This window comes from Cotesia glomerata, linkage group LG2 (genome assembly GCF_020080835.1).
Source record: "Cotesia glomerata isolate CgM1 linkage group LG2, MPM_Cglom_v2.3, whole genome shotgun sequence".
Classification (NCBI taxonomy): Eukaryota; Metazoa; Arthropoda; class Insecta; order Hymenoptera; family Braconidae; genus Cotesia; species Cotesia glomerata.
Window position 1 is genome coordinate 1,996,456 of NC_058159.1, and position 24,803 is coordinate 2,021,258.

At 29.3% G+C, this 24,803-nt stretch overlaps 1 protein-coding gene across 5 annotated transcripts in view; it reads left to right on the forward strand.

Annotated features, from left to right (window-relative positions):
* LOC123258417 overlaps nucleotides 1-23,992 on the forward strand; it is a 48,694-nt gene extending 24,702 nt beyond the window's left edge. For 4 of the 5 annotated variants that reach the window (XM_044718410.1, XM_044718413.1, XM_044718411.1 and 1 more), the window contains 8 exons: nucleotides 1,321-1,581; nucleotides 3,435-3,500; nucleotides 5,044-5,224; nucleotides 8,494-8,628; nucleotides 8,767-8,918; nucleotides 8,994-9,366; nucleotides 23,501-23,690; nucleotides 23,772-23,992. In XM_044718410.1, coding sequence (XP_044574345.1) covers nucleotides 1,321-1,581; nucleotides 3,435-3,500; nucleotides 5,044-5,224; nucleotides 8,494-8,628; nucleotides 8,767-8,918; nucleotides 8,994-9,366; nucleotides 23,501-23,690; nucleotides 23,772-23,929 — 1,516 coding nt within the window. In that variant the 3' untranslated portion in view covers nucleotides 23,930-23,992. The remainder of the gene's footprint in view (nucleotides 1-1,320; nucleotides 1,582-3,434; nucleotides 3,501-5,043; nucleotides 5,225-8,493; nucleotides 8,629-8,766; nucleotides 8,919-8,993; nucleotides 9,367-23,500; nucleotides 23,691-23,771) is intronic. The other variant, XM_044718412.1, reaches the window with a different exon arrangement.
* The last annotated feature ends 811 nt before the right edge of the window (nucleotides 23,993-24,803 follow it).

Below are 24,803 nucleotides of genomic sequence, written 5' to 3' on the forward strand. Positions count from 1 at the left end.
AATTTAAGTTAAAAATAAATATTGAGAAAGTAAATTTTTCAATGTCAAAAATTTTTTGCATTAATCTGCTAGTGGAATAAATTAGTCATTTATTGCTTTCGTCTCAAAGCTGTAAATTCAGGGTCTAGTCAATTAAATCTGATGATAATTAAATCAGTGGACATTTTTTATGGTTTGTTTTGATATTTAGATTATTAAGAAAACTTTTAAAAATGAGTTTTTTATTTGTAAAAATTTTAAAGAATTATTAGTGGAATTTTTTATTAAATTTTAATATTAAAATTTTTTTAAGATTAATAATAATAATAATAATACACTAGATAAAAATTTACTTGATTCAGAAAAAAATTTTTAAAAATGGGTTTTTTATTTGTAAAAATTGTAAAGAATTATTAGTGGAATTTTTTATTAAATTTTAATATTAACATTTTTTTTAAGATTACTAATAATAATAATACTAAGAACAACAACAACAACAATAATAATAATAATACACTAGAAAAAAATTTACTTGATTCAAAAAAAAATATCCTGAACTAAGAAAAATCATTTTAAAGATCTTAGATAATTTTTTATCAAAAAATTTTGAATTAATTAAACTAAAAAAAAATTTCTCATTTTAATAATTCTACTTAACAATAATAAATAAATTTTTAGAGAAAATATATTTTATAATAAATTTCTAAATTACAAAATGCGTTTTTCACTTAGAAAATAATGAAAAAAAAAATATACATTAAATAAATAATTTATTTATTTAATCAAAATTGGCGTGTAATGAAAGTCTTAGTTACATGGTTTATAAATATATATATATATATATATATATATATATATATATATATATATATATATATATATATATATATATATATATATATATATATATATATATATATATACTTAGAGTAACGGCTAATTGGCCACTTCTCTACCAACCAGAAGAACATTCTCCCGCGATGTTGAGTCCTGCAATCAGTTAACTCTGTTCTTGCAGACATGACGCTTGTTGTCCTGTCTTGTTGAGATTTAAATAATATTTTAACTCTATGTATAAACAATAACCATTATTAATATTATTAAAAAAATAATTAAATAACAAAAATACAATGAATTTAAACGTGAAAGAATTGATAGTTATAAAATAAAGTTGAGTAACTGAATACGCAATCTAGGAAATGATTCCGCGATTTCTGAGATTAAATAAACATTGTATTTATGAAATACCTTTATAAATTAATAATTGGTATATTTAATTTACTGCAAAGTGTTTTAATTTAGTTAGTTAAAAGTGTGTGCTGATAACAATATTTTTTTCAGGTCCCCAAGGGTGGGAGGGCCGCTATCGCAGTCACTAGCGATGATACCGCCGACAATGCACGGTCATGATTTCAATCAACCGTTGTCAAGAGTGGTGATGGTCCGGAAGACTGACCAGAGGACCTTTAGCAAAGGTCGCAGAGGTGGCGAGCCTCTTCTCGAGACTGTAACACGTGAGACTGTTGAGTTATTCAACGGCGGACGAGCTGAAAGAAAATATACCTCTGAAACTAGGGATATTGTTACACCCAAGTCTAGTAGGTAAGATATATCATTTAATAACACATGTGTAATTATTCTTTACATATTTTACATTTTTTTATTTATTGATTAACTAACAAAATCTGATTTATATTAATATTTATTATTTATACAATGGTTTTCTTTTTTTTTATACACAAAAAAAAATAAATTTCTTGCGTCAAAAAAATTTTAAGGAAGACAAAAGTTATTTTAGAGCAAAAAGAAATTTTCTTGACTCAAGAAAATTTTCTTGGCTCAAGAAACTATAACTTCATTCAAGAAATTTTCAATCTTCCTTAATATTTTTTTGAGCCAAGAATCTAGTCAAGAGTTTCTTTTTTCAGTGTATATATACACTAGAGAGTCACTGAGTTGAAAAAAAATTTGTCAAGAGTTCTTTTTTTGAACCATGAACTTTACACAGTTGAAATTTTTTTTTATTTATTAAGATTTTATTATAAAAATGTGTAAAATTTAAAATTGAGCTAATGATTAAAATTTATAATTTATGCATAGTAGAATGGAGTAAAAAAATTTTTTTTAGCTCGGGATAAAATTTGTAGCTTATTTTTTTTGGAAAAAATTTTTTTTTTTACATTTTGAGTCGGTTCACTGATTTTCACAATAAATAATCATATTTGCGGAATTTTAGTTAATAAAATAAAATTATTAATTTAAATCATACTTACAAATTTTGATTTATAAAAATGCAAAATTTTTTAAATAAATTTATTGTGATAGTATTAATTAATAATCTAGGCAATGATTAAAATTTATATTTTATATATAGTATGAAGGAGTAAAAAAATTTTTTTTTGAGCTCGAGATAAAATTTGTAGCTTATTTTTTTTTTTTGGAAATTTTTTTTTTAATATTTTGAGTCGGCTCAATGATTTTTAAAATAAATAATGATATTTGCGGAATTTTAGTTAATAAAATAAAATTATTAATTTAAATCATACTTACAAATTTTGATTTATAAAAATCCAAAAATTTTTAAATAAATTTATTGTGATAGTATTAAAAAATTACAATTATTTTCAGAGAAATATATATATAATAAACTACCAATAATTTTAGAAAAAATTATTTCTTTTTTTTTTATTACATTAGTATTTTATTTCCTAATAAATGTGAAAAATATAAATATTTTTGTTATATTTATATGTATAAATTATAGTTTGAAACTGAAAAATTTTTTCAATATTTCTTAATTTTTTAATGAGAATATTAAAAAAAATTAATCAAATTTAATGATTTATTCCAAAAAATCAACTAAATATTTCTCTTAAAATTTTTTCAACACCAGTGACTTCCATACACCTGAGAAAAACTTAAAAAAAAATATTTCGCAATTTCTTAAAGGGTGACATTATTTTTTCTTAATGACACCACGGAAGCCAATCTCAGTTTTGTTACGCTCCGTTACATTTGTCGTCCGACAGCAGTTATTACACTTAAAAAAATATTTACTTTCCTTCTTAAACTCACAATACACTGCAAGCATCCATATAATTAAATTAATAAACAATAACAATAATAACTCCAAATATAATCCATAATTATTAATTTTTACGAATGTACGTAGTATTTTAAAGTTAAGTAGCGTAGTTTTAGCCTTAGTAATTGTCAGTTTTAGTTCTAGTAATTAATAGTTAATTGAAAATAGTTTAAATTAATTAACAATCAGTAATGAGTATTTAAATTGATATCAAATAGTTTGTTGATAGAATAAAATTTATTTAATTATTTATCGTGCTGCAAAAGTATCACCCAACTCGGGTTAATAACAACAATAATGTCGTTAGTTTGTAGGTTTGTTCTAATGCAAAGAAATACAGTTGAGTACACCGTAAAATACAATTTTGTAGTATGCCATCACTGAATGTAAACAGGACCAAAAAGAAGGCTGTTGCGTTTGTCGATCAAATTGAAAGGTACACTGTATTAAAGCTGATTTTTTAGCCAACAATCGACATCATCTTCACGCTCGTCTTTGTCTCTTTATACATTATTATTATTGTATGTTTGTACTTGTATTTTACATTTACTTTTTATTTAGTAACTTTTTTTATTTAAACTAATCATTACTCTCGACATCAAACTTTAGACTAGGCTCTGAACTTTAGACTTAGTGTACTTGTACATTGATTAGACTGTAAAAAATTTGGATGGATTATTTTTAGTGATTAAAAAAAACTCCGGGGTAAATTTTTTTTTTTTTTTTTTAAATAATTCATTTGAAAATTACAATATTATTTTTTTTTTTTATAATTATTTGTTAATTAATTTCAGAAAATTAAAATAATTTTATTTAATTAAATGTAGCAATGTTAATTTTTTATTTTTTATTTTTTACGTCAGGATTTATCAAGCAAAATAATTTTTATAACAATTATATGATGAAAAGTATTTAAGCTGTTTTCGAAAATGATCTATCTCTAGATACATAATTAAGAAATGACCTTGTATCTTGTGAACTATTGACCTTTTTAAAGATATAAGCCCATCTTGATGTTACACTCATCAAGACCTTTCATTTAAGTACCCACATCAATTTTTCATATATTTTATATATTTATATATTTCACAAATACCATATATATAAAATATGTAAAAAATGCCATGTGGGTACTCAAATGGAAGGGCTCGATGAGTGTAACATCAAGATGAGCTTATATCTTTAAAAAGGTCAATAATTAAAAAATGACATTGTATCTTGTCAACTAATGATATTTTTGAAGATATAAGCTCATCTCGACATTACACTCATTAAGATCTTTAATTTGAGTACCCACATCATTTTTTCATATATTTATATATTATATATATGTATATATGAAAAATATATCAAAAATGCATGTGGGTACTCAAATGAAAGCTCTTGACGAGTATAACATCGGGATGAGCTTAAAACTTAAAAAATATCAATAATTACAAAATTACCTCATATCTCCTGAACTATTGACATTTATAACAATATAAGCTCATCCTGATGTTACACTCATCGAGACCTTTAATTTGAGTACCCACATCAATTTTTCATATATTTTATATATTTATATATATGTATATATGAAAAATATATAAAAATGCATGTGGGTACTCAAATGAAAGCTCTTGATGAGTGTAATATCGAGATGAGCTTATATCTTTAAAAACGTCAATAATTAAAAAAGTACAATGCAATTTAACAAAAGTTATTTATTATTCAATGTTCGTTAAATTTTTTGAAAACTTTAATTAATAGTTAAGATAAATTTTTATTAATTTAAAATTAAAAATATATTTATTTATTAAAAATAAAAATCTCAAAATTTTTACAGTGTAGAACTAACACAATCATAATTTTATTTGCAATTGATAAATTATTTTTCAGCTAATCATGCCGACTCATTAATTAAAATGCGCACAAAAATTACAAAAAAAAAAAAAAATGAACAAATAACAAAAATTAATAACAACTGATTTTATTTTTAGATCACGGGCTGACTCAGTGAGATCCAAGTCACCATTAACAGCGTCTCCAGCTTCTCCAGGTCCACTATCTAGTTCACTGCACGGTAGTTTCCACGGGAGTCTTGGCAGTGATGGAATGTCATGCAGTAGTGCTAGGTCATCATCGGCATCTCCAGACTCCGCTCGTTATTCTTCAACGCCGGTAAATAATAATTTTCTTATTTTTTTTCTATTAATCTATTTTTTTATTGCAGGAATAAAAATAAACTTAGCTCTGAGATGAAATAAGAAGATGTTATGATTAAAATTATAATTATAAAGCTCGAGTTATTGAATCAGATGAATGTAGAGTACAACAAAGCGTTAAATTAACTAACGGCGAGAAAACGTCGATGGAAAGTTGGGTGTTATTTAAGTTTAAGATTCGTAGGAGAAAATATTTGAGAGGAAGAGGAAATTAAAGGGAATGAGAACGAGACGACATGTTTTGTTCTCGGTTGATGAAATTATATTATATTAGATCTTTTTGTAATATTTAATAGTAAGGCTTAACGGACCGATTATAAATCTTCAGTTCATTTTTTTTATTAAACTTTTTATTGTTAATTTATCATTAAGCGCAATGAATAGCTATAAAAATCAACTGCCCAAGTAATCTATGGATAATGGGTGTATATTGTTGAAGAAAGTTTGTAATGAGCTTATGTTAAATTTTTCTTTTTTATTCGTCACAATGTTGAGTAAGTTTTGAGCAATTACTTGCCGCTTGTTCTCAATATATTAAATGGATGAGTTATTTAATAATTTAATTTTTTCTCATTGAATTTTAGGTGAAAAATAAATTTTTTATTTCAATTTTTAGTAACAAAATATGATGAAAAGTATTTAAGCTGCATTAAAAAGTGCTGTATTTCTAGATACATAATTAAGAAATGAGCTTGTTTCTTGTGAACTATTGACATTTTTAAAGATATAAGCTCATCTCGATGTTATACTCATCAAGACCTTTCATTTAAGTACCCACATGGCATTTTTTACATATTTTATATATATGGTATTTGTAAAATATATAAATATATAAAATATATGAAAAATTGATGTGGGTACTCAAATGAAAGGTCTTGATGAATGTAATACCAGGATGAGCTTATATCTTTAAAAATGTCAATAGTTCACAAGATACAATATCGATTCTTAATTAATGACATTTTTTACGCATTTAAACTCATTTCGATGTTACACTCATCGAGACCTTTCATTTAAGTACCCACATGGCATTTTTTACATATTTTATATATATGGTATTTGTAAAATATATAAATATATAAAATATATGAAAAATTGATGTGGGTACTCAAATGAAAGGTCTTGATGAGTGTAATATCAGGATGAGCTTATATCTTTAAAAATGTCAATCGTTCACAAGATACAAGGTCATTTCTTAATTATGTTAAATTGCACCGTACTTTTTTAACTATTGACGTTTTTAAAGATATATACTCATCTCGATGTTACTCTCATTAAGACCTTTCATTTAAGTACCCACATGACATTTTTTACATATTTTATATATATGGTATTTGTGAAATATATAAAATATATGAAAAATTGATGTGGGTACTCAAATGAAAGGTCTCAATGAGTGTAATGTCGCGATGAGCTTATATCTTTAAAAATGTCAATCGTTCACAAGATACAAGGTCATTTCTTAATTATGTTAAATTGCACCGTACTTTTTTAACTATTGACGTTTTAAAAGATATATACTCATCTCGATGTTACTCTCATTAAGACCTTTCATTTAAGTACCCACATGACATTTTTTACATATTTTATATATATGGTATTTGTAAAATATAAATATATAAAATATATGAAAAATTGATGTGGGTACTCAAATGAAAGGTCTTGATGAGTGTAATATCAGGATGAGCTTATATCTTTAAAAATGTCAATAGTTCACAAGATACAATATCGATTCTTAATTAATGACATTTTTTACGCATTTAAACTCATTTCGATGTTACACTCATCGAGACCTTTCATTTAAGTACCCACATGGCATTTTTTACATATTTTATATTTATGGTATTTGTAAAATATATAAATATATAAAATATATGAAAAATTGATGTGGGTACTCAAATGAAAGGTCTTGATGAGTGTAATATCAGGATGAGCTTATATCTTTAAAAATGTCAATCGTTCACAAGATACAAGGTCATTTCTTAATTATGTTAAATTGCACCGTACTTTTTTAACTATTGACGTTTTTAAAGATATATACTCATCTCGATGTTACTCTCATTAAGACCTTTCATTTAAGTACCCACATGACATTTTTTACATATTTTATATATATGGTATTTGTGAAATATATAAAATATATGAAAAATTGATGTGGGTACTCAAATGAAAGGTCTTGATGAGTGTAATACCAGGATGAGCTTATATCTTTAAAAATGTCAATCGTTCACAAGATACAAGGTCATTTCTTAATTATGTTAAATTGCACCGTACTTTTTTAACTATTGACGTTTTAAAAGATATATACTCATCTCGATGTTACTCTCATTAAGACCTTTCATTTAAGTACCCACATGACATTTTTTACATATTTTATATATATGGTATTTGTGAAATATATAAAATATATGAAAAATTGATGTGGGTACTCAAATGAAAGGTCTCAATGAGTGTAATGTCGGGATGAGCTTATATCTTTAAAAATGTCAATATTTCTCAAGATACCAGTTCATTTCTTAATTATTGATATTTTTAAAGATATAAGCTCATCCCGATGTTACACTTATTGAGACCTTTCAGTTGATTACCCACATCAATTTTTCATATATTTATATATATTATATATATGAAAAATATATCAAAAATGCATGTGGGTACTCGAATGAAAGCTCTTGATGAGTGTAACATCAGGATGAGCTTATATATTTAAAAACGTCAATACTTAAAAAATTACAGTGCAATTTCACAAAAGTTATTAATTTAATAAATTAAAATTTTATTTATTTATAGTTTACAAGTCACATAGTGACTACAAGGTTGTTAGTAAAATAATAAAACTTTAAGAAATGAACTGAAAAAAAAAAAAAAAAAAAAAAAAAAAAAAAAATGTTTTCCGTGTAAAAAAATAATCATTATTATTTCAATAACTCACTTGTTTTGATTGTCATTTATAAAAACAAGTAATAAAACCGTCAGATACTCTTATCAATTAAATTTATAGATAATTAAGTCGAGTAAACATTTAAAGTTAAAATAATAATCGATCATTATATAATGGGGAATTGCTGCGGGTGAGTTTATTTTTCATGTAAAATAAGAAGTTTAATTATTGTATTACTTTATAAATTATCCGCGATGATTCATTTGGTAAAAGAACAATTTTTTTTTTTTTCATTCAAAATTACGTATACAGAAAAAGTTTAATTAGTACGTATGTTGTTGTAGATAACAAAGACTGACACGCGTAAACCGTCTGTGCGTAGATTTGGACCTGACAAGGAATTCATCAATCTTTGTTTGGAGACTCACAATTATTATCGTAACCGACATGGCGTTCCTGCATTGCGACTCAATAAACAGGTAATTTTTGGTTTAATATTTGTATTAATTAATTAAGATATATTAAGAAAATTAATTAAACAGTGACTAATTAATTAAAATTAAAATTTTAATAGTATAATGCAATATTAATAAATTAATGAATAAATATTTCAACAGCTTTGCAAAACAAGTCAAGACTGGGCAAATATTTTAGCTACAAAAGGTAGATTAGAACATCGTGCAAATATTGAATATGGAGAGAATCTTTACTGTATGTGGAGTTCAAATCCTAAAACAATTGTCAACGGTGATGAGCCTGTTAATGATTGGTAAGTAAATAATTATATTTTTAAATAATTTGGATTTAGATAAATTTTAAATGAAAATTAATATTTATTTCAAAGGTATGCCGAAGAAACTCAACACCAATACAATAGAGAACCAACGACCCTAAAGACAGGTCATTTCACCCAAATAGTCTGGCGGAGCAGCACCGAGCTGGGCGTAGGAATGGCCCGCAATCGTAATGGTGAAGTTTATGTCGTGTGTAATTACAACCCAGCTGGTAATTTTCTGGGCAGCTTTATGGAAAACGTACTCCCGCCAGTCGAAAGTACTTCCTCGCCATCCCGCTTCACCGCTAGGCTCAAAATCAGCTCCAAAACGCTCGATCAGCAGGCTTGGCAGAAAGAGGCTCTTGCGGTTCATAATGAATACAGACGACGTCATCGTTCTCCGGAGCTTATTCTTAATGATGAATTAAGTGCTGCTGCCAAGGTAACTTTTTTTTAGTGAAATTTAGTGTCATTGCAAAGATCTTGACTTGAATTTGTGCCTTTTCAAGGCTTCATATCATTCTCACCGATAGTCAATTTATTATGATAATTATTTAGGCTGCATTCGAAAATACTCTATCTCTAGATACATAATTAAAAAATGACCTTGTATCTTGAGAAATATTGACATTTTTAAAGATATAAGCTAATCTCGATGTTACACTCATCAAGACCTTTCATTTGAGTACCCACATCAATTTTTCATACATTTTATATATTTATATATTATATATATATGTATATATGAAAAATATATGAAAAATGCATGTGGGTACTCAAACGGAAGCTCTTGATGAGTGTAATACTGAGATGGGCTTATAACTTCAAAAATATCAATTGTTACGTCAGAACGCAACTAAAATTAATTATTTTTATCCTAGCCGTTAGGCTAATAGATAAGGATCTGAAGCTTATGGGAATTGGTTAAATTAAATAACAAAAAAAAGAAATAAAATTAGAATTCAAATTATTAGATGTATTCAAAAATTCTAATACATTACTTTTGGACTTACACTATATGTCGATGTCACCGCTTCTTGCCTGTTTCAATAAAAAGAATAAGAAAAAATATAAAAAATAAAAGGAAAGATAAATGCAACTGAATCTACTTTAACTTGACTCGTAACAACGTAAAATTTTACTAATTATAATAGACTGAGGAAAATATTGTGTTACGTTAAACTACTAAACTTGACCTCGTGTTGAGGGTGTAAAAACTAAAACTGGACTACTAGAAAACAAAAAAACTGAAACTGACAAGAATTTTAGGTGGTGACATTTTCCTAATTTCTATGTTTGGGGGAAACTCTAGGCCAATTACAGTAACACCAAGTAGTCACGAGTTTCCCTTTCTTCGAGAGGGCCCAACGTTTCGGGTAGCGCACTACTCCCTCCACGTTGTCTCAAAGGCCTGTTGTCTCCCTTCTCTTAAATTCTATGTTAACAATCGAAACGTAAATCATTGTTAAATTTTTACTTTGTTAACTAAGTTATTTATTTAACTAAATCTAAATTTACATTACTGTAGTTTATTTGTTTATTCGGGAGATTCTATTAAATTAATTAACCGAGTAATTAATTTATCGTAAGTTAAAATGTTTCGCGAATTATATTTAATTCGAAATAAACCTTATAACATTTATTTCCTTTTTCTAAACTTAAACTATTGTTATTTATTAATGTTATTTAACTATTAATATTTTAAGTATTTTTGCTTTATTATTACATACGTTGGTGTTCCTTATTTAAATTATTATACTAAATTATCATTATTGAGGAATATTATTTCTTTCAATATTCAAATTTGTTACTTAGATTATCATTATTTAAAGATATTATTTTTTATATTATTCAAAAATTTGTTTACTTAAAATTATCATTATTTAAAGATATTATTTTTTATATTATTCAAAAATTTGTTACTTAAAATTATCATTATTTAAAGATATTATTTTTTATTATTCAAAAATTTGTTACTTAAAATTATCATTATTTACCTTTTTGTATTATTTAAAATACTGTTATCTTTATAATATTTTCTCTTTCTGTACATTTATTTTATTATCACAAAAAATTTCTATTCGGATCTAGACAAAGGTTAAAGTCCATTAGACTATTTGTTCAGGCTCGGAGCTCTTGGTCGGCCCAACCAAACGCGGAAAATTCCCAAGATGTAACTAGATAAATAAGACTATTTCCTTGAATGTTCGGGTCATAAAATTATGGTTTACAACCCGACCCATATAAACCGATTACCTGGCGTAAAATAGAAAAATAAAAAATATTCTTTTTGGAAAAATTACTAATGGCAATGTCTAGAGAGGAAAGTTTTAAAACAATAAAATAAATGTATGTAAAAATATGAATTATTAGTGGATAATTTATATCCAATTAATTTAAAATGTCGAACGTTGAGTCCGACATAACACCCCCATCGTTTGATGGAAGTACGATTGAAATGAGTACGACATCAGTTTGATGATCGTACTTTAATTATTTTCAAATTATTCTATCAATTAATTTATAAAAGTTCGGCCTCCATTCGTCGCTGCTGTCGCTGATAAATCCGTTGGAGTTGACGAAACTGGTTGGTCTTTTGGGTTAGGCGAAGCTGCTGGCAACTTAGGGTAGAGGTCAGGGGTTCATTATCGGGGCTGTAGGTCCATTTCCTGGTTCAGGATCTTGTCGTTGAGCACTCGTTGGATCGTTTGGTTCGGCTAAATGGAGCAATAGGTGAGTTGCTGAGGCCCACAAGGCTGCAATTAATTTTACTGACCATCCATAAACTGAATGGAGAGTGTAACCGTGAATGACTGTATCCGCAATTGCCTTGAACATCTTTGCGATGACGTAGATTCCAATTACTCCGGCGCTGAAGGTTCCAAATTTCAGGAACTTCCCCCAGGTCTTATCCCAGGCGTTTTCTGCTAATTTTTCCAGGGCCTCCTCGTCCAGTAGATTCATTACCGATGGTTGGTTGCTGTATACTCCGTTGGTGATCCTCTGCATAACGTTGGCAACTATAGCGTTTTGTTCCATAGTGAACATTATGCGGTTCTTCATGTCGTTCAACTCCTTTTCAGTGTACACCCCACTTGTGGCTAGATGGTGCGGATTCTTATAATTCCATGTTACCTTCGTACTAGGCTTTAAACTAATTGGAGCTACGGTCTCGACAGGACTAGGCAGGAGTTTATACCAAGTTTGTCCCACCAAGTAATATTGAAGGAGTAAAGGGTTGCAAGGAATTTCAGCTGCCTGTGTGGTAATGACATGAGTGCGAGGTGTGAGGAAAAGAGTTTGATTCCCTCTTCTGACTGGTAATCGGTTGTAACATTTTTCTGCTGCCCAAAGTTTTAGCTCCACTGGCACACACTTAACTAGATGAATGACCTCTCCCGCTAAGATCGCCATGTAACCTGGCCCTCCCATGTATCGGTAGGCGAACTCATCTGGCTGGGTCGCTGCTATCGCTAGGCTATTTCGTAATATCTCCCTCTCTATTCTACAACGGTGTAACAATACATCTCTATACAAATCACGGATCTGAGACCTAATGAACCTTTCTACGTATATAAATTTTGTATTCATGTAAAGGAAAATATCCATGTTATCTGAATGCATAGTTACGATATTCTCTTCATTTAACATATTTAAATCGGATTTTTGAACAATAAAAAGCTTAGGATGTTCGGTTCTAAGTATAGGTAGGCCGCATGAGGTCTCTTCCCCGGTTACAATTAATGAAAAACTCGTATCTCTTACATTTACTGAATATATAATGTCATTATTTGTTTTGAGCTTAGTTACGGCTCCTTTGTACAGTACAGAATAGGTATTAGCCTTACAAAATTTTTTAGGTAGAGGGTTCCAGAAGGTATACCCTCCTTCAGGGTCAATACAAGATCCCGTTTCTAACTTGCAAGTGGATCCTGATGGCATATAAATTTTATTAGATTCAGACTTTACTCGGGCCCAAGAGGATTGAATTGTGATCGTTACGCTTCCTGTGACTACAACATTGTCCCAGGTACCGTAAGGATCGAATATTGGGCCCCTTACAAGTTCCATCAAGACCCGCTTTTCCTGCAAGGGTAATACTACAGTAGTAGTCGAATTTGGTGTTAAACCATCGATTATTGCGTTACCGAGGTGAAACGTGCCATGATCGTGCGCTATCTGACACGCTTCTCGCTGGATCGCATGGACATACCCCATATAGGCATTATTAACTATGTATGTATGTTCCCAATATCCGCAATAATAAATTAATCGAGTCACTTCAATTTTTACATTGAAGGATCTCGGTATGTTCAAAATCATTTAATTGTAATAAATGTATGTCTACTAGGGTTATGTCCACATGATCCGGTTCAATATCGCAATCATCTATGTCCACTAACGATATGGTGGTCATGTTCGTTATTTTATTACTACAATCATTTCCTATAATTGCGTAGCTGTAATAAATAAAATTAAATAAGAAATACAAATACAGAAATAGTCATTGGTATATTAGTTCCCATCCTGTAAAACAAATAGTGTTAATAGGTGGAAATTAAGGTTTAAAATCAGGATCTGGGTCCTTTCGTTTCTTGTCCCCATTCGAATTCGGTTTCATTTTCGTTTTGTTTCCGAAATTTTCGTTAATTTTAACCGATTTGGATGTACTGTTTTAATTTGATTGTTCATTTTGATTTGAATATTTCCGTTAGGTAAAACTTGTAAAATTTGGTAAGGTCCATCATAATGGTCACCAAATTTGTTTGGTTTAGGTCCCTTTAGTAAGAATACTAGGTCGTTTTCTTTAAAATTAACTACTTTTAAATGTCTGTCATACTGAATTTTTGACCTTTCCTTAGCATTTATTAGATTCTCTCGTGCAAGTTTTCGGATTTCGATTAGTCTCGTTACTAAATCTTTGATATAATTGTTATAAGTAGGTAAGCAATCTAAATCATGGAGGGGTTCTTCAGAAGGAACTCGCGCAACCTTTCCATAAACTAATTCAAAGGGAGTGAATCTGGTTCCTTCATGAACGGAAGTGTTATACGAAAAGGTGGCTACTTCCAACCATTCATCCCAGTCTTTTCACTTGTTGACATATTGTTTTAAGAATTCCCCTAACACATGATGCGATCTTTCCAAAGAACCGTTAGATTGGGGTCGGAAAGCCGTGGTTTGGATCTTCTTAATTTTAAAACGTTTAGCGATTCGCTGCATAAAGGTACTGACGAAATTCCGTCCTTGATCTGTAAGTAGAGCTTTTGGGGCCCCATAAATACAGATGAAACGTTTAATAAAAACGTCAGCAACAGTTACAGCTAACATATTGTTAATAGGAATTGCTATACAGAATTTTGACAAAGGAATCTTGTATCGTCAAAATATATTCATTACCTCCCTCTGAAACTGGCAATGGACCGACAATATCCATTGCGATCTTTTCGAAAACAGTTCCCGGTGTGTCGGTAATGAGCATAGGTTGACGAGTCTTGATTCGTACTAGTTTTTTTAATTGACATTCGAGGCATTGTTGAATGCGACGTTGAATGTCATCTTTTAGACCCTCCCAATAATACGTGTGCTTAATCCTATTATACGTTTTAGAAACTCCCTTGTGTCCCCCAAGAGGAGCTTTATGAGCTTCATAAAAAACTCTGTCACGCTCCTCAGGTGAAACGTAACGAACTTTCCCTAGACAGACGATAACCTTGATATTGATCTGACTACTAAAAACTTCGGTCAACATTTTTTGAACCTCTATCCAAGGCACATTAGCGATGTGTTCGGATGAGGCTATGGAGAAAGTATTCAAATTTTTATCTCGTAAGATGCCCTTTAATTTTACTAAGGTTTTCCCGATATTGCTTTGAATGCGCAGTGAAGATTCCCCACTGGCATTCAGTACAATTAACCAAAAGTAATTTTTCTTGTTAATTTTAGTCCAGAAAACTTGTCCTGTTTCTATTACCCCTACAAACGGTAATTTGTTTAATTTCTTTAAAGCTCTTGAACCGTTGTCACAAGGACAACCGTTCGAATCAAGGAAGTATACTAAATTATCTTGTCTATATTGAAATAATTCTTTTGACGTTACTATATTTGGTGTTTGTGTTGGTAAAGTAATATTGTTATTCTCAAATGCTACAGTGTTCCCTATTCGATTTGACTCAACATCGGATGGTTCGTCATCCTCCGTATCAGAGTCACTACTCTGGGAAGTTTCCGAGTCTGAACTTGATTCAGCTCGTTCGACTTCCACTGGATTTTCCAAATTAACAACCACTTTGCGTGGCCTTCCCCTACGTACCTTAGATAATCCGCATGTCTTTCCGGGGACTATCTCCGTACCTTTTGATCTGTCAGCAACCGGTGACAACCGAAGTTTAGGGGATTCTGGTTCGTTTGATTCTACTGTTTGAGTTGTGTTATTCTGTGTAATCTCTGACTCAGGCCTGCCAGCAACCGGTGACAGCTGAGGCTCTAGGAGTTGTGGCTCCTGAAAATTATCTGATTCTACAATGTTCTTCTGAGAGTTCTCGAAATCATCTATTTCTTTTTGTAATCGGTCTTCTAAAATTTCACGTTCTTCTATCCTTCTTTGAGCGCGGGTTGTAACGTTAACTGTTTCTGTTGGATTTCGTGATAACGCGTCTGCATTTAAATTAATCTTTCCTGGCTTGTAAATTACGGTGTAATCGTATTCCGCTAAACGTAACCGCCATTTGAGAATCCTCGCGTTACCGTCGCTTTGCGGTTCGAAACCAAACTAACGGTTTATGATCAGTTACCACAGTGAAAGCTTTACCGTATACATATGGTCTGAAATTTTTTAACCGCTTGTACAATCGCTAAAGCTTCCTTTTCGTAAGTGTCATATCGTAGTTCAGCTCCTCGCAGGACCCTTGAATAATACGCGATTGGAAGATCTCGACCGATCTCTCCTTGAGATAACACGGCTCCCAAAGCAAAACCCGACGCATCCGTAGTTATAATGAATGGTTCTGTAAAATCGGGGTATTGAAGAACCGGAGCGGTACATAATGTTTCTTTTAAAATGTCAAAAAGCTTGCTGAGTTTCCTCAGTCCATATAAAGTCTACTTCTTTCTGTAATAGCTCGGTTAATGGTTTTAGAAATTTTTGCAAAGTTCTTAATGAATCGGCGGTAATATCCTGTTAAACCCAAAAATTCTCTGATGTTTTCTGCGTTTTGGCACCGGAAATTTCTAACTGCTTCAAGCTTCGACGGATCAGGTTTTAAACCCTCTTTACTAATGATGTGACCTAGATAATTTACTTCGGATCTAAGGAAGTGACATTTTTCGGGTTGTAATTTTAAATTGGCTTTTCTCAATCTAGCCATCAAATCATCTATGTGTTTTTCGTGTTCCTCCAAATCTTTAGCAAAAACAATAATGTCGTCCAAATATACAAACATTGATATTCCTTGGAGTCCCGTTAACACCGAATCCATCAATCGTTGAAACGTTGCAGGAGCGTTTTTCAATCCGAAGGGCATACGAGAATATTCCCAATGACCTTGCGGAGTGGAGAACGCTGTCTTACAACTGTCTCTCGGATCCATTTCGATCTGATGATAACCGGATGCCAAGTCGAAAACGGAGAAGTATTGCGAACCTCCCAATTGATCCAGAATCTCTACAATGCTCGGCAAAGGATAAGCGTCTGTAATTGTTCGTTCGTTCAAATTTCTGAAGTCGATTACTAACCTCCAACGTTTATTTCCTTGTGAGTCACATTTTTTGGGTACAATCCAGATGGGACTGTTATAGGGCGACTCCGAAGGCTTAATAATGCCTGAGTGGAGTGCCTCGTTAATTTGATTTTCTACTTCTGCCTTTAAAGAATGAGGTAATCGGTATTGCTTAGTCGTGAAGGGAACATCGTACATTGTTGGGATTCTATGTTTGTAATTATTAGTTGAACCTAAAGGTTCACCAGGGATGTGGAAACAATCTGAATATTTTCTTAATAAATTTTTCTACATGAATTCTCTCTATTTTCTCCAAATAATCTAAGTTTATTAAAGGTTTTAATTTTTCAAATCTACATTCATCGAATTGATTTTTAACTACTGTAAATATTCTCTTTGTGACTCCAAGGTTTTCGATTAGATTTTCATAAGAATTTTCTGGATCAATCGTACGAGGTGCGTACGCTTCTTCTACCTCTCGTATAGCTAAGATTGGAATTTTAATTCCTACTTCATCATTAGTTGTGTTAAAGATCTGCATATAAGCTCGGCCATTACTAACACGGACTAGACAATTTCCTGTAAAAACTCCTTTACAGATCTTAACTCGAGGGAGGTAACCCTCCTTTAATTCCGGATTTTTGACCTTAATAAAAATGTTGACTCGCTCCGAGGAGGTATATACATAACTCCGTCTTCAATTCTATTTGTTTTAAAAGGGTGTTTGACGTTATCAATTTCTAAAACGCGGTTTTCGTAATCTATTTTCGCTTTGTGTGAAGAAAAGAATTGGGAACCTACAAGACCGGCATGAGGAATTGCCATTTCATCCGGTACAATATGGCAAACCGCTTCCTTTCCGAATAATACCAAACGAACACTACCTAGAGTAAATAAGGGTACATCCGCTATTCCGTGTAATTCTATTATGTCCTTTGAGTTTATTATCGAAGTTGATTTTACATATTTTCGTTTAATTAAGTTTGGAGAGGCTCCTGAGTCTAACATCATTATTATATCTTGGTTTTGGGGCGATTTGCCTGCAATCGAATATGGCAAATCGTCCCAGTCATAATTATTTTCTATTGTCATTACTCGATATTGTCGTCCAGGGTAACTTCCTGAACTACATGGACTGGGCGCACAGAGCGATCGTTCATCCCTGCGCCCGAAGGGTTGAACTGTACCCGGTTTCCCTGGGAGATTTTCATATTTTTTAACGCAAAACAATTATCTTCGCTGTGAGACCTACTATTATGATAACCACAATATTGTGAAATTGGTGTTACTCTAGAATTACCGGTTAATGTAGGGCAATTTTTAGCTAAATGCCCGTGTTGACTGCATAATTGACATCGTACGGCTCCCGAATTCCTATTTTCACTATTTCCCATTACTACTGGACAAGCTTTCGCTGTATGTCCATTCATATCGCAGACTTGGCATTTACTTTCAGGACAATTTCTTGTAGTATGTCCGGGGGTTTTGCAACGATAACAAATTACGGTTCGACTTTGACTATTTGTTTCGTTATTACTATTATTTCCTTTGAAGTTATTATTATTATTAGGTTTATTAAACTGATTATTATTACCATTATTAGAGGCAATATTTTGATTATTGACTTTATTATAGTTGTTGTTATTTAACGTTTTCTGAGAAGCTATGTTACCGACATTACTACCCGACGTAAAATTAACCGGTTTATGAGGTGTGCCCTTTTTCTTTTCTTCCGTCTTATTTATATTCGAATCTTTCCTTGATTCCTTTCGTGCGTTGATTTTGTGTTCGATTTTAAGAGCTTCCCGGAGCGCATCTTCTGTCGTTTGACAAGATGGCATCCTATGGTCAATTTCGTCGTTTAAATTTTGAATGAAACATTCTGAAATGGACTTATCTATTGTGTCTTTAAATGCTGCTATTTGCTCAGGGGTTGCTTCAGGGTTTTGAGTTTGATAGCAATCAACTATTTCCCGACCTTTCCTTTTTAATCTATTCACGAACTCTGTTACCGTTTCGGAATTTCCTTGAAAAATACAGGCCAGTTGCCTCTGTAACTGAGTAATTGACGATACCGGAATATAAATTTTTTCAGATCTCTGATTAAACTTTCTATATTAGCAGGTGCTGTGTTATTGAGAGAACTTTTGACATCAGTACTTAATTTACTAGAATATATTAATTTAATTAAATTTACTTCCGCGGCTTCAGGTAACATTCCTTTCGCATCCCTGCAGCATGTCGCAAAATCTATTAAGTCACCCGGATTGCCTTGAAAACGGGGTACGCAGACTAACGCGTCGTTTAATGATATGTGTTGATTCGCGTTTAATGCCATTCTTTCTAAATTAAGTTCGATTTCTGGGTCGTTATTATTAGGTGGATTAACTACTAGATTTTGAGGTGGATTATCAACTACTTGAACTTGAGGTATATTAATAACTACTGGAACTTGAGGTTTTGGGTTATTAGGTGGTTCTTCCTCCGAGCTTTCGTCGTCTGTAAATTCTGGTATTGAAAGAGCGGATACTCCTACGCCAGAATCTTTAAAAGTTAAATTATGCTTCTTTTCCCGCTTAACCAAAGGTAACCCAGGAAGAAGTTCTTGTTCTGGCTTACTTCTCAAAGAATAGGATGATTTAGGTTTATCATCAGACATTTAGTTGATTAAAACTTCGGAAAATTCTGTGCTCATATTCTCAATAGATAAAAATTAATGTTTTATATTGGATAAAAATAACAAATAAAAATAAAAATAAAGAAAAGAAAAAAAAAAATTATTTTTTTTTTTCATTGAGTCAAAAATTCATAAATTGTTCGATTTAGATTATTAATTATTCCTAGTATTCAAACATGAGGGACTATTTTTCATGAAAAATCGAGAAATTTCAGTTATAATCATATGAGCCTACCAAATTTGTTTTACCCCGAAAATAATTTTTAAAATAAAATAAATTTTTAAAATAAAATAAAATTTAACGAAAGGTTCCAAAAAAAAGTATATGTATAACCCAGTAAATCAATTAGTAATAAAATTTTATCGAATTAAATTTAAAGCCTGGTTAATTCTTAAGTTAATTGTTCGTTGTAAAGTATTAGGACAAAACATTATACAATATTTTGAAAATAAAATCAATAAATCATAAAAAGAATTTTAAATAAATTTAAATTTTAGAGTATATCTAGTTTAATTAACTATAAACTTTATGAAATCTATCTTTATTCCGTAGTTTTTGGAAAAGAAAAAGGAGGAAAAAAAAAAAAAAAAATATAAAAATAAATTTTAAGTAAAATTTAAAAATGTGAATTTCTGTATCAAATATTTCTTAGTAATTTTCCACATAAAGCTTCATGATCCCGGACGAGCCCCCAAAAATGTTACGTCAGAACGCAACTAAAATTAATTATTTTTATCCTAGCCGTTAGGCTAATAGATAAGGATCTGAAGCTTATGGGAATTGGTTAAATTAAATAACAAAAAAAAAGAAATAAAATTAGAATTCAAATTATTAGATGTATTCAAAAATTCTAATACATTACTTTTGGACTTACACTATATGTCGATGTCACCGCTTCTTGCCTGTTTCAATAAAAAGAATAAGAAAAAAATATAAAAATTAAAGGAAAGATAAATGCAACTGAATCTACTTTAACTTGACTCGTAACAACGTAAAATTTTACTAATTATAATAGACTGAGGAAAATATTGTGTTACGTTAAACTACTAAACTTGACCTCGTGTTGAGGGTGTAAAAACTAAAACTGGACTACTAGAAAACAAAAAAACTGAAACTGACAAGAATTTTAGGTGGTGACATTTTCCTAATTTCTATGTTTGGGGGAAACTCTAGGCCAATTACAGTAACACCAAGTAGTCACGAGTTTCCCTTTCTTCGAGAGGGCCCAACGTTTCGGGTAGCGCACTACTCCCTCCACGTTGTCTCAAAGGCCTGTTGTCTCCCTTCTCTTAAATTCTATGTTAACAATCGAAACGTAAATCATTGTTAAATTTTTACTTTGTTAACTAAGTTATTTATTTAACTAAATCTAAATTTACATTACTGTAGTTTATTTGTTTATTCGGGAGATTCTATTAAATTAATTAACCGAGTAATTAATTTATCGTAAGTTAAAATGTTTCGCGAATTATATTTAATTCGAAATAAACCTTATAACATTTATTTCCTTTTTCTAAACTTAAACTATTGTTATTTATTAATGTTATTTAACTATTAATATTTTAAGTATTTTGCTTTATTATTACATACGTTGGTGTTCCTTATTTAAATTATTATACTAAATTATCATTATTGAGGAATATTATTTCTTTCAATATTCAAATTTGTTACTTAGATTATCATTATTTAAAGATATTATTTTTTATATTATTCAAAAATTTGTTTACTTAAAATTATCATTATTTAAAGATATTATTTTTTATATTATTCAAAAATTTGTTACTTAAAATTATCATTATTTAAAGATATTATTTTTTATATTATTCAAAAATTTGTTACTTAAAATTATCATTATTTACCTTTTTGTATTATTTAAAAATACTGTTATCTTTATAATATTTTCTCTTTCTGTACATTTATTTTATTATCACAAAAAAATTTCTATTCCGGATCTAGACAAAGGTTAAAGTCCATTAGACTATTTGTTCAGGCTCGGAGCTCTTGGTCGGCCCAACCAAACGCGGAAAATTCCCAAGATGTAACTAGATAAATAAGACTATTTCCTTGAATGTTCGGGTCATAAAATTATGGTTTACAACCCGACCCATATAAACCGATTACCTGGCGTAAAATAGAAAAATAAAAAATATTCTTTTTGGAAAAATTACTAATGGCAATGTCTAGAGAGGAAAGTTTTAAAACAATAAAATAAATGTATGTAAAAATATGAATTATTAGTGGATAATTTATATCCAATTAATTTAAAATGTCGAACGTTGAGTCCGACATAACACAATAATTAAAAAATTACCTTATATTTTGTGAAATATTGACATTTTTAAAGATATAAGCTCATCCCGGTGTTACATTCATCAAGACCTTTAATTTGAGTACCCACATCAATTTTTCATATATTTTATATATTTATATATTTCACAAATACCATATATATAAAATATATAAAAAATGCCATGTGGGTACTTAAATGAAAGGTCTCGATGAGTGTAACATCGAAATGAGTTTAAATGCGTAAAAAATGTCATTAATTAAGAATTGATATTGTATCTTGTGAACTATTGACATTTTTAAAGATATAAGCTCATCTCGATGTTATACTCATCGAGACCTTTCATTTAAGTACCCACATAAATTTTTCATATATTTTATATATTTATATATTTCACAAATACCATATATATAAAATATATAAAAAATGCCATGTGGGTACTTAAATGAAAGGTCTCGATTAGTGTAACATCGAGATGAGCTTACATCTTTAAAAATATAAATAATTAAAAAATTACCTTTTATCTTGTGAAATATTGACATTTTTAAAAATATAAGCTCATCCCGTTGTTACACTCATCAAGACCTTTCATTTGAGTGCCCACATCAATTTTTCATATATTTTATATATTATATATATGTATATATGAAAAATATATGAAAAATGAATGTGGGTACTCAAACGGAAGCTCTTAATGAGTGTAATACTGAGATGAGCTTATAACTTCAAAAATATCAATAATTAAGAAATTACCTTATATTTTGTGAAATATTGACATTTTTAAAGATATAAGCTCATCCCGGTGTTACACTCATCAAGACCTTTAATTTGAGTACCCACATCAATTTTTCATATATTTTATATATTTCACAAATACCATATATATAAAATATATAAAAAATGCCATGTGGGTACTTAAATGAAAGGTCTCGATGAGTGTAACATCGAAATGAGTTTAAATGCGTAAAAAATGTTATTAATTAAGAATTGATATTGTATCTTGTGAACTATTGACATTTTTAAAGATATAAGCTCATCTTGATGTTATACTCATCGAGACCTTTCATTTAAGTACCCACATAAATTTTTCATATATTTTATATATTTATATATTTCACAAATACCATATATATAAAATATATATAAAATGCCATGTGGGTACTCAAATGAAAAGTCTCGATAGGTGTAACATCGAGATGAGCTTATCTCTTTGAAAATATCATTAATTAAGAAATTACCTTTTATCTTGTGAAATATTGACATTTTTAAAGATATAAGCTCATCCCGTTGTTACACTCATCAAGACCTTTAATTTGAGTACCCACATCAATTTTTCATATATTTTATATATTTATATATTTCACAAATACCATATATATAAAATATATAAAAAATGCCATGTGGGTACTTAAATGAAAGGTCTCGATTAGTGTAACATCGAGATGAGCTTACATCTTTAAAAATATAAATAATTAAAAAATTACCTTTTATCTTGTGAAATATTGACATTTTTAAAAATATAAGCTCATCTTGATGTTATAGTCATCAAGACCTTTCATTTGAGTACCCACATCCATTTTTGATATATTTTTCATATATACATATATATAAATATATCAAATATATGAAAAATTGATGTGGGTACTCAAATGAAAGCTCTTGATGAGTGTAACATCAGGATGAGCTTATATCTTTAAAAACGCCAATATCCAAAAAAGTACAGTGCAATTTAACTAAATTCATTATTTAATAACTCAAAATTTTATTTATTTATAGTTCACAATTCACTGCAGTCACATAGTGACTGCAAAATTGCTAGTTATCAGTATCATTATCATATTTAATGTTTTTTAGTGTACAATAAATATTAATTACTTCTAATTATTATTTTAGGCATGGGCTAACAAGTTATTGAACTCAAGTAAATTAATACCGCAGTCATCATCACCTTATGGCGAAAATATATATTCCGTTCAATGTTCCGATCCTAATAATATTGTCTCAGCACGTGAAGTTGTTGCTAAATGGTATTCCGAACGTAAAGAACATAAATTTGGTGTTGAGCCGAAAATTTTAAACACATGTAAGTTTTATAAAAAAAATTATCAAAATTTAATTTAATAATTAAAAATTAAAATAACAATTATTATTATTTCTGTTAAAGGTCATTTTACACAAATAGTTTGGAAGAGCACGCAAGAAATGGGAATTGCAATGGCTAAAAAAGACGGTAATTGCATTATCGTCGCTTGCTATTACCCCCGAGGAAATATCGTAGGACAGTTTACTGAAAATGTTCTTAAGCCTATTAAAAGTATTTGATAAAATGTATTATTACTGTAATAATTATTAAATACGGGTTGATTTAATATATTTTCTTCTTAAGCTTAAGCTTAATATTAATATTACTATTACCATTAATATTACTATTTTTATTATTATTTTTTTTTGTTGACTGTTATTTAATTTATGTCGCATTTATGTATATAATACATACCGATAGATGCGTAGTGAAGCATTCCATTAACTGCTATTGTTCAGTAATTAAATAATAGTAACATTTATTTAACCGTAAAACTGATAAATATTTTTTATATTTGTAAGCGAATAATTATTTAGATTAAATATCGAATATTTTTAAAAAAGTTAATTTAATTTGTAAAAAAAAAACATTTAATAAATTATAAGTAAGAACAGTTTAATTATTATATATTCATTTATTTATTTATTTATATTTTATATTTATAATAAATCAACTTCGTGTTACAGATTACGGAGTTGCGAACACGATTTATGATACATTGTTTTATTTTATATTACATTTAATACAGCCGTTGATAATTAATTTGGTAAATTGTTTGTTTTTTTTTTGTGGTCAATTAGTTATTTATATATTTCTATACTTATATGACTTATAAATCTACAGTAAATACACTTTGACACTCTTTAAAAATAAATTTACAATATATTTTTTTTTTTTTTTGGTAAATGCTCACGTTTAATTAATTCAAATAATAATAGATTTTAAAATAAAACAATTTCGTAATTTTATTTATTTTTTTTTTTAAATGAAATGACTTGATGTCTAGTCTCGAACTATATGAAGCGTATACACAGTTAGTTATTCGTTTTTTACTTAGATTTATTTGTTAATATTTTTAGATTTATATTTTATACATTAATTTGAATTTTTAAA